At 36.9% G+C, this 12,247-nt stretch overlaps 1 protein-coding gene across 1 annotated transcript in view; it reads left to right on the forward strand.

The window, feature by feature from the left end:
- The window catches only part of LOC126356191 (palmitoyltransferase Hip14), a 129,978-nt gene extending 120,989 nt beyond the window's left edge, over nucleotides 1–8,989 (forward strand). Inside the window, exon 12 of the mRNA XM_050006973.1 lies at nucleotides 7,378–8,989. Coding sequence (XP_049862930.1) covers nucleotides 7,378–7,638 — 261 coding nt within the window. The 3' untranslated portion in view covers nucleotides 7,639–8,989. The remainder of the gene's footprint in view (nucleotides 1–7,377) is intronic.
- The last annotated feature ends 3,258 nt before the right edge of the window (nucleotides 8,990–12,247 follow it).

Below are 12,247 nucleotides of genomic sequence, written 5' to 3' on the forward strand. Positions count from 1 at the left end.
CCTAGAAGAACATGATTTTACCCTGCTGAACGATAGACAGGTACCTACATATATATGCCACAATGGGAAAAGCACCATTGATATCACATTAACAAGAGTAGAAATAAAAGGAAGTATGCAACCAATATGACATGACTCCATCACTCTTATACGAAAGCACATTCCAATGAAGATAAAAATAAATAACGTCACGTCACCACCAGCAAGAAAGACCCACCAAATAACACAAATAGAAACTTGAATAGAGGAAGGAGACCTTGAAAAAGCAAAAGACAAAGTAGAAGACCTTCTAAAAAATTCAGTGATACAAACAAACCCAAAAACAAGGACGGCACAAAGATGGTTCGATGCTGAATGCTACAGCAAGAGGAACACTGTTCTAAGAACGCTCCACAGATTAAGAAACCAACACGATGAGGAAACATGCAAACTGTACGCAGAAAGAGAGGCAAAAAGAGAAGCGGATAAAGCAGAGAAAGACCCATACATAGCAGCAAGACCAAGAAGACTGGCTCATACATCAAATATAGACATGAAGGAATGGGAAGACTACTACAGTAAGATACTGAACAAACAAGGAATCAAAACACCCCCAAAGAAAGAGAAACAACATCAAACAAAGGAAAAAGGCAATGTATGGGAACCTCTAAATGAAGAAGGTATAAAAGAAGTATTAAAAACACTGAAGAACAAGAAAGCAGCAGGACCCAATATTATATATAATGAACATATAAAAGAAGCTCTTCAACATGTATGGATCAAACTATTCAACAAATGCCTGGAACTTGCAAGAATTCTGACCCAATGGAGACACTCGATGATAAAAGTTCCCTGCAAAGGTAGAGGAGACTCAATGGACACAAACAAGTACGGAGGCATAGCCCTGGAAAATGCTCAGTTCAAGATGTTTTCAAAGATAATTACACAAAAAATCAAAGCCTGTGTGGACAGTCACCTCCCAGAATGACAAATGGTTTTCAGATCTGGAAGATCAACTCTTGCGGCAGTCAGGCTTCTTATAAATAACATCAGTGAAGCGCTGCAAATAAACAAATGTTCTACTCAGTGTTCATAGATTTTACAAAAGCCTTTGACCAACAGAAAAGAGATCTCATAATCCGAAAACTGGAAAACACAATGGGAGAAGATAGTGTATGGGCAAGAATAAATCAAGTCAGTCCTTGAATACAACTTGATCACAATATCAGACAACCTCTCTTTTTCGAACCTCATTCTGCAATCGAATAGAGTCTTACAGGGTGACCCAATGAGCCCTTTGCTGTACCTTCTTGCCACTGAAGAAGTACTGTGAATTGGAGAAAATGAAAATGGTGTATACATATATGCATGCACTTACAACAGAAGGTGCAGAAAATCATTGAGAAAATAGATAAGTGGTGCACTTAACACAAACTACACACAAACATAACAAAGACAGAAATAGTGATTTTCAGAAAAGGAGGCAAAACACCCAAGAATGCGGAAATCAACATCAGAGGACAAAAAATACAAAATCTCATCAGACTTTAAGTACCTAGGGGTGAAATTGCAACGAACAGCCAAATGCTTCATAAAACATACAACAGAACGTGGAATGGGATGGAGGTTATATGGGACCACCTGACAGAAAAAATCTAGAAACACTAGAAAAGGTAAAATTGACTTATCTAAAAAGAGCGCTAGGTCTCTCAAAGACAACAAGATCTAGACTAGTGTACCTGCTAGTAAGAGAGACATTCCTAATTGAAGACATCAAACTTCGATATATGATACCACACACACCAGGGCTTCCAGAAATCAGCTGAAGATCATGGAGGATAAACGAGAAAAAGTATGGCCGGAGTTCCATGGCACCGAAGCAATGACAAACCGCTCGTGGACAGCACCAAACTTCGAACTGCGACATGTCATAACTAGATTATCTATTCGTGGCTTTCATCATCTAATTTGCAAAAACAAAACTTATCATGAGCCAACCACAGCATTTGTGTGTGAACTGTATGACAAAGCCTGTGAACAATATCACATAGAACTGTACAGTAAAAGAGTGAAATCTATAAATGAATATGCAAAAATGTAAACTGTAAATGTAAAATGTTAAGCAAAGTAGCTGTATATGGCTATTTGGCTGCAATTTTATTTAATAATAAATAAATAAATGTGTAAGTAAAAAAATTAGTGTGCATAATTTATGAAATGCCCCTCATAAAATTTGCTGTCCAGGTAACATATTTAAGTGATTAACATTGCAAGATCACAGGTTAGTGTAAGTGCGAGAGAAGCCATTGCAACTGTGAAGTGCTGGTACATTAATATCTGGAATGTTGAATCCAAACATGCATGCATTGTGTTTTATACATGCTGGATGTCAGTTTGTGGGATGGAGTTTCATGCCTGTAGCACTTGGTCAGTCAATAAAGGGATGGTTAACACTGTTTGTGGATGATGCTGGAGTTGTCGTCTGATGATGTACCATACATGCTTGATTGGAGATGGATGTAGTGATTGAGTAGGCCGAGGCAATATGTCAACGCTGTAGAGCTTGTTGGGTTACAACAGTGGTATGTGGGTGAGTGTTCCCCTGTTGGAAAACACCTCCTGGAGTGCTGTTCATGAATGGCAGCACAACAGGTTGAATCACCAGATTGACACACAGGTTTGTAGTCAGGGTGCTTGGGATAACCATGAGAGTGCTCCTGTTGTCATACGAAATCGTATTCTGGACCATAACTTTAAGTGTAGGTCCGTTGTGTCTACCACACAGGCAGGTCGGTTGCAGGCCCTCATCTGGCCTCCTCCTAACCAACACGGGGCCATCACTGGCACGGAGGCAGAACCAGCTTTCATCAGAAAACACCACAGACCTCCACCCTGTCCTCCAACGAGCTCTCATTTGACATCACTGAAGTCTTAAATTGTGGTGGTTTGGGGACAGTGGAAGGCACACTATAGGGCATCTGCCTCAGAGCTGTTCTTAAAGTAAGCAATTTGTAACAATTTGTTGTGTCACTGTGGTGCCAATTGCTGCTTGAATTGTTGTTGCGGATGTAGTACAATGTGCCAGAGCCATACGCCGAACATGCTGGTCTTCCCTTCTAGCAGTGCCATGTGGCTGTCCGGAACCAGTCTTCTTGTGACCACCATTGTCAGCAGTTATGTACAGTGACTACATTCCTGGCCGAGACATCTCAGAGAGAACAGCCAGCTTTAGGCTTGTTACATGATCTCATTCAAACTCTGTGAAGTGTCTTTGTTGTCATAAAGACATTCTTGACTACCATCAACTCACCATGTCCAGTCTCAAAGATAACTAATGCTGATGACCATTACAGCACGTATTTAAAGCAAACTTAATTTGTATCCTCGTAGTGGTGCTACTAGCACTACTCTTATGCGACCGGTGCGAAATTTTAATAGACATCATCTTTCAGATGTAGAAACATGGCTACCAACTTTTGTTTGTCATACAACTCCTATATGGTGCAAAAAAAAATAAAAAATAAAAAAATTAAAAAAATCAATTAGTTTATGATTCAATGCAGAAATAATTGTTCATTCTTATGGATGTTAACCTTAACAGATGGTTCAACCCTGTAAATGTGCGGAAACCTCATTGCATTCTTCCTCTGGCTAATCAAATCTCTAGTGTGTGTGTATATATATTAAAAACAAAGATTCCAAGACTTACCATGCGGGAAAGCACCGGTAGATAGGCACAATGAATAAAACACACAAACACACATACAGAATTTTGAGCTTTTGCAACCGGCAGCTGCTTCGTCAGGAAAGAGGGAAGGAAAAGGAAAGATGAAAGGATGTGGGTTTTAAGGGAGAGGGTAAGGAGTCATTCCAATCCCGGGAGCGGAAAGACTTACCTTAGGGGGAAAAAGGATAGGTATACACTCGCGCGCACACAACACACACACACACACACACACACACACACACACACAGTCAAATATTTTGCAAATATAGTAAAGTTTAACAAATTGTATTATTGTGCATAGGGGCCATCAGTGAAATTTTCACAACATCCTCTTCATCGTCCTCCTCCTCCTCCTCCTCCTCCTCCTCCTCATCATCATCATCACTGTCCCCGCTCTCTTCCCCCAACAACTTTTGTTGTTAGCTTGGTCAAATGCTTTGGATTTTGACAAAGCCTACAGTTATTTTAGTATATATTGGATTTAGATACAATTGTGTGCAGTTACTTTTGTTGCCAAAAATGTGGAAGAATTGCACTAAGAGTTTGTGTGATCTTTTCACTAACTGGATAATAACAGAATATTAAAGAACTGTGTATGTGCAAATTTTCAAAAATGACTGCATCTACACAAAATACTCATTATACGTTTAAACATGGTTCACTTTTGTGTACTACTCTTGAAAATATTTACTGCCATTAATATAATTGCACAATATTCTGGATAGAATACACAACATTCTACGAGTGATGACAGTTACTCACCCTGTACATGGAAGAAACATCCATCTTATTTCCCTCTCCCCTTCTATCAAGTTGACAAACTGGTATCACAACTACCTCATTTTCTCTTTCTTCCTTGTTGAAAGATTTTCTGTTGTCTCTCAGTTATTTCATGTTGCTTTTTGTTATTTTCTTAAATCCAGGCTGTGTTGACTTCTTTTTCTAGAAGTGCTAGACTTTTTGTTGGTAATTTATGCATGTTTTGGTAGTAGATTTTAAGATTTGTTTTGTACTGGAATTGAGAAGTACCGAGTGATTATAATTAAAGTTAAACTCTCAAAAAACTGTAGAAATAACACCATTGGTCAGAATGACATCAAGTTGCAACTGAATATTATCGGAGAAGGCGGAAAACATATGGCAGAAGGGAAAAAAATAGGATGAAAATTGATCAGTAGATGACGCTGTATGTGTCAGAATATGTAAATGAAAACACCTGTCACGTGCAAGACCCACTGAAGTTCGTATAAACATGCCAGGTAGTTGGCTTTTCCTCCTTTCACATCTGATGTTCACCATGACTGTCTCAATGCACAATAACACTCTACTTGTAAAGCTCTATTACAAGAATGATGACTCTGCACACGTGGCTCTGCAGAACTTCCAGACACTGAAGGGTTTGAAGAAAGGCATTAGTCCTGTGACTGCCGTGGATCTGAAAAAAATGATTTAGAAATTCGAAAAGACGAGTTCTGTTGGCGTGCAATCTGGTAGAGGAAGTAAACGAATTGATTCGATGTCAGTGGAAGCAGTGCCCACAGCAATGCAGGAGGAGACAAGTGGTGGTGTGCAAACATGCAGTGCATAGAGAATTGCCCAAAAATTGGACATATCTGTTAGCATGGTGCGTAAAATCCTACGAAACATCCTTCTTTGCTATCCATTCAAAATTACCCATGTGTATGAGTTGCTTCCTGTTGACGTGCCAGCAAGAAAGACCTTTGCCTTAGAATTTCTTGCTTGCATGGAAGTGGACAATGATTGGCCATGGAAGATTTTATGGACAGACAAAGCCCACTTCCATCTGACAGGATATGTCAGTACACAGAATTGTCAAATATGAGCAGTGGAAAATCCACATACAAATCAACCTGTACCACTTGATCCCTAAAATGTTACTGTGTGGTGCAGGTTTACGGCATCATTTATCATAGGGCCATATTTTTTTCAAGAGACACATGCCTCCAGTCCTGTTACCTGTATCGTCACTGGTAAGTGCTATGAGTGTCTTTTGCGCAACCACGTCATTCCAGCTCTCCAACAGTGTGGATGGGATCATTTTTATGCAAGATGGCACACCTCTGCACGTTACAAATCCTTTTAAGCAGCTGCTGAAGTGCCATTTCGGAAATGCTAGAATTATCAGCTGCCATTTCCCTACAGCCTGTCCATGCCAGTCACCTGATCTTAATCCGTGTGACTTCTGGCTGAGGGGCTATCTGAAAGATGTTGTGTTCAGTGTTCTGATTGCAAATTTAGCTGCATTGAAGACACACATTGAGGAACACATTCTGAATGTGGCCCTGGAAACACTTAGATCAGTTGTGGAACATGCTGTTTTTTGATTTCAACTTGTTGCAGAAAATGGTGGACAGCATATTGAACATGCTTTGCACCAGTCATATGGAAATTAATAATTTGATTTGATTTTGATTATGCTTTTTATGCGGTTTTTGCTCTGAGAACAATTAAAAACCAATTTTTCCCATCCAATGTGATATGACCTTGCCGTGGTGGATGGGCTTATGTAACTAACAGTATCACACCTGTACGCCCATGCACACTGAGTAGTACAGTTTGTTTAACATCAAATGTACACCTTAGGCATTGTTGTATGTTTCATTTGTTATTGGTGGTCGACCACTATTAAATTATGATGCTTCCAGCGCCATCTATTGCTACATTTTGTAACTATTTATTTTTTCTGGCTTACGTTTTCCCCCCTGCTCCGACAATATTCCATTGCAATTTGCATCGTTCTGACCAATGGTGCTATTTCTTTAGCGGCTTGAAAGTTTATCTGTAATTATACTCACCGTGTATATTCCTGTCCCACTACATTTCAGGAAGAGTATAAGAACACTATGTTAATAAAAGAAGTGTTGTCTCTCCCATCTTATTCTCCTTAGATGGAGCATCAGGTACCCATAGAAAAGAAGTGATACAACTACTTTGTATTTGATATATTTAAGTAAATCTGAGATAATTGTTGGAACAGACTCCTAGAAAGTCCTTTTATTCGTTGAAACTACTTAGTTACTTCATGGAAGGATTCTCTTCTGTCTAAACAGTGTGTACTGATACCTCACTAGACTCTTCATAGTATATGTGTATTGTTTTGTCAAATTTTTATTAAAACAAACCATAAAATTTAAGTATGGAAGTCACAACCATATTCTTCCCTTAATACTATCTAGTTTTGGCATATGTCATTAACTTATGAAACAAAGTTAGATAAATTTGTCAGTTGTATTCAAATGATAATCTTCTCTGCCATCAGATGGTGTTACACACATGACTCCCTTCTCGTGATACTAATAGGTGGCATAAGCTTTCATAGCTTCACACACAGTTTTGAAAATGAAAATGGTTGTCTTTCCCATTTGAAAACTGCTAAACATGATTAATTGGTCTTGCTTCAATAATATGCTGCGCCGCATAGCAAAGGAACAAATGAGGTTGTTAATCCATAAAAGGCGGATATAGGAGAAAAGTTGTATTCCATTTGAAAGTTAAAAGGATACTATAACCTAGAGTTATTACCTTTACTTATCTGGTTTAAATACTGTGGGAATTTCAGTTGTCACTCTGTTTAAGTCACCGTGGTTTCAGAATAACCGAGGAAAATTAGTAAGTATGTAAATTTAGATAAACACTTTCTTATGTTGCAGATAATGTGTTTGGGAATGACAACAAATGAACGTATGAATAGTGGCCGTTACAAACATTTTCACACAACAGGACGATTGGGTCAGGAAACAAGAAGTCCATTTCACAGAGGACTTTGTCAGAACCTCATTGACTTTGCTGAATTCCGTTGTTTTGGCTTATTTAAGCCAGACAGTACTGATTGGTTGACACGGTATGATATTAAAGACTCTGTTGAGCAGATGCCTCTACTTTCAGCCAAAGAAAACTATCAGTATGTATAACAGTGCAGCTAGATCATTTATTCCACTATTGGTGGCATACTCTGTGATTTTATTGTAGTAAGTGTTACAGAATAATTATTTTTAGTCTGTTCAGTCATATTTGTTCTGTACACTGTGCTTGACTGCCACAATTTTCTATGTAATTTATCTGTGATATTCAGTGAAATATTTTTAGTAGTTTACTGTTATCTGTATGTTGTCAGGTAAAGGCTATTCTCTTTATACAAATGTAATATTCTATGAAATAGTTTCTGTCTCTTTTAGATTGTACATGTTTTTGCTGTGTAGAAATGTGATAAAAATGGTTGGTGTATACTTAACTTTGTTAAGTTGTATATTTGTTGTGAATAGTGTGCATTATAACAAATAATCAACATTTTTGTTAAGGCTGCATAATTTTAACAAGAAGATAAATATACAGACGCACACACACACAGATCTGTAGTTCATGAACAAGTAAGAGCTTCCAACTGAATGTTGAGAGAATATTGACAGCATCATTAGCTGAAAAGTCACCTTGACCTCTGGTAGCAAGTGCAATTTTTTGGTGCCTTTCGTCACACTTGTTAGAAGTTAGTTTCAAATCAAAATAAAGGCTTCTAGAATGAAAATATTTAAACGTTTACAATGGAAATCAAATGTAGAGCAAAAGGAAGATGGTTTCACATTTTAGACGTTCAAAAACATCAGTAATATAAAATGATTGGTGTGAAAAAATGAGTTTATGGTATTGAGCTGTTAGTAACAGAATCAGTGGGTAATGAAGTTATAGGTAAAACATATATAGTGGCAGTGAGGGTTGGATGGGAAATGGGAGAGAGGCAGGGTAATGAAAAATCAGAAATAGTTTTCAGCGTATTCTGTGTGTGGTGTTCCTTTTTTTGTATAAAAATAATCAGTTTATTTTACTCCATAAGGCATCAGTGTTTTACCAGTATTAAATATGTAAACTAAGTAATAAACAAACTTCTAGTCATATTGTAAGTTGTCTGTATGTGCCTTTTATGTAAAAAGTCAAATAAGGACTCTTGTAGTCTTTTTTTTATTAGCTCACACAGTATATCCATTATTCAAACTGTCATTTATGGTGAATTCTAATAATAATTTATATCCTATAGGATGCATGGAGGTACTGTGTGACTAAATAATGTAAACTTACAAATTGTCATAGGTATTATAAACTTGTATATAGTCTACTGCTCCAAAGGTTCATTTTGCAACAGTAAAATTCCTCTAGTGAAATAAATTAGCATATAATTTTACCTACAATATATAGAACTTCTATGTGGAAGACAAAATCAGCTTAAGAAACACGAGAGAACTGAAAAATAAATTAATATTGAAAAACTTATTTTTACAAATCTCAAATACAGCAACTTATATGTAATATATGCCTTATGTATATTTGGTTGTGTGTGTGTGTGTGTGTGTGTGTGTGTGTGAGAGATTGCACCTGCCTTCACGTTTCTTTGTGTTCTTGTCTATGAAGAGCAGTTGATACAGAGAAATTATGAAGACTAGAGAAGTAATTGATTAGGAATTGCTGCCATTCTTATTGACAAATTTTCAAATTTGAAATTTTATGTAAAACCTCCTGTTTTCATCTCTTTTGCTTCTGACCATAGGTACAGGTCAGTGATGTCCAGGGTCTAACAGGCTTGTGCTCCTCTGCCATTATCAATGAAGAAATTGCCAACATGCTCTTGCTAAAATGAACTGTCCTTTCTAGACTGGAGTGTGGCAGATGGTAATGCATTTGAGTGTTTTATTGCTTAAGTGCTACAGACTCCAGTAATCTCATATGCCAGAACACAATTATTGATGAATTTCCAACTAAAATCTGCCTTTGTGGGTTACATATTACAGCAGCACATTATAAATAAACAGTACTACACTCACACTTTAATGGTAAGAAACAGAAACAATCCTTTCCTAGTTAGTGGTGCAGAGTAAATCATCATAGGGAAGCAACTATTTTGAAGCAATACAAAATCAGTTCAGCGAAATATTTTTTCGAAGGTGAAAAGCTGTTTTAGTGTTGCTTAATGTGTCGTGTCTGAAATTTTCCTCACCCTGTGTTTTGACATGGAGTATTTTCATTTTTATTTTTTGCAACATGGTTTGTATTTGCCTTTTGAAGATGAAAAGTTAATTGTATTTCATTCTTATTTGATGATTTCACCACCTTCCTCTTCCATCTCTTTTTTCCTCTATTATTTTATACTGTAAGGTAGTGTTTGAAAACTATTTGGTTAGTTTCTTAACCAGACGAGTTTTGCCTCACTGAAGTGTTGTTATTCATCATTGTGGCATTTAGAAAGTACATTTGTACTTGTACTTATCTTTAAAGTAATACTTTTAAACGGCTCACACACTTCCTACTTCAATCACTTCTTATTTCCATTAATAATTTGGCATGGCATGTTTCAGCAGCATTCTGCCATCTGTCATTGTCCATATATTGTTATTACATTAATATGCTGTGTAATCATTTGAGATGCAATGTTGCTGCTGGTTGAAACATTTATGTTAGAAGATGAAATTTCGCCAGCTATATTTGTGGCACATAAATAGAAACATTTATTCACAATTATTATTTGCAAATATGTTTACACAAGAAGTTTAAACTATGCACAGATAATTCAAGAACTTGAAATTATTACCATTAAAGTTCATAGGGATCTAAAATACTTCAACATAACTTTGGAAATATTGAGTTACATGGATTGATGTTACCTCTGGAGATGAGAGGACATAAAAAAGAATGGAAATTTTATTGGCAGCTTAAAAGATGAGTCTTAAAGGGTTACTTCATTCAGGAACCAGTGTCACAAAAGACTGCAGTGAGAGGGTGGTCTTTTGGTTTTTTAATTTTATTTAATAGCTTCTTTGCAGATCTCTTTGACACAGTCTGTACCACAGCTTCTAAGCATTCTTTTGCGTGTATTCCTGTACAGTATCATAATAATAAATGGCAATTCAAACACTGGAGATTATGCAGAGGAATTGTTACTTGTCGTAATTTGGAATGCTATAGTCAGTTTTATTGATTGATTGCAATGAAGTGCTGTGCCATTTGTTAGTAATATTAAGGTTGAGGTTTTTATGTGTTATTAGATGTGTATTTCCAGGTATTATTCCTTATTTTCTTTTTCCTCCATTTCCTGGTGTTGCTTGTAAAATGGTGTTTGTTCTCTAGTTCATTTACCTAATGTTGCCTGTTTTAAAGGTTGTATATGCAATAACACTGCATAGTTCTCATGCCTCTGTGATGTGGGTCTCTTTCTTTTCAGTAATCTATAATTATTATAAAATAATTTATTTAATTATTCTTTTCCCTTTACCTAATATTGCCTATTTTAAAGATTGTATATGCAATAACACTGCATAGTTCTCATGCCTCTGTGATGTGGGTCTCTTTCTTTTCAGTAATCTATGATTATTATAAAATAATTTATTTAATTATTCTTTTCCCTTTACCAAGCAAGGTGGCGCAGTGGTTAGCACACTGGACGTGCATCCTGGAGTACAACGGTTGAATCCCATGCCATCTGGCCAACCTGATTTAGGTTTTCTGTGATTTCCCTAAATTACTTCAAATGCAGGGATGGTTCCTTTGAAAGGGCATGGCCAACTTCCTTCCCTAATCCGATGAGACCAATGACCTCGCAGTTTGGTCTCCTCCTCCAAATCAATCCAACCCCTCGAATCCCTTTCATTGAGCCTTGTCTTATTATTCTTTTCCCTTTCATTGAGGCTTGTCTGCACATCATCAGCCATAGTATGTAACTCCTCTGGAACCATGTGATGTTGCCTTATATGTACAATAATAAAAGTTACTGCAGTTTCATACTATTATCCTCTTAAAATATAATTTGATTTTCAGGTGTTAGTTGTGATTTGTGAAGTACAACCCCTTGGCACCTTCTTCTTCTTCTTCTAATCTATTTTGTTAACTGAAATATTACAAATTTGTATGTTTGTGCAGACCTTAACACAGGTCATGTAGATAGTGAACTGTGTGTTGTTTGTTACATTCAGAGAAAGACACCATATCAGAACTTTACTATTCTCTCTCTCTCTCTCTCTCTCTCTCTCTCTCTCTCTCTCCCCCCCCCCCCCCCCCCCTCCCTTTTTAGTACTTAATGCTTGTACAAAATTTTTAATGATTCTAACACTTCTAATGTATAGATTTGTCAGATGGTGTATGGTGACAGTCCTGAAGTTTACCATTGGCACTGAAGACAACCTCTATTTTATAAATCTACAAAATTAAAAGGAGAAAAAGTGGCTGGTCATTTCTGTACTTCAGGCGGCAAAATTTGAGGTTTCGTTACGCACATACAAACCTACAAAACACTGTTTTAGCTTCAGGGAGGAAATAGCAATAAAGTTGGAAAAGGTTAGGAAGGATGGGCAGATCACTCAGTCCCTAGGATGTTGTGAGGGCAAGGGCACATATCTATGAGGTATGTTAGAAAAGTAATGGCCATTAGGTTATAATAAAATATATTTGCTAGAAAAAGCTCTAAATTGTCAGTTTTAGTTTCCTACATTCATAGTTAACATATCTATGTAACTGCCATTTACTTAATTCCCTCACATCTTC

Source organism: Schistocerca gregaria, chromosome 3, assembly GCF_023897955.1.
Source record: "Schistocerca gregaria isolate iqSchGreg1 chromosome 3, iqSchGreg1.2, whole genome shotgun sequence".
Taxonomy (NCBI): domain Eukaryota; kingdom Metazoa; phylum Arthropoda; class Insecta; order Orthoptera; family Acrididae; genus Schistocerca; species Schistocerca gregaria.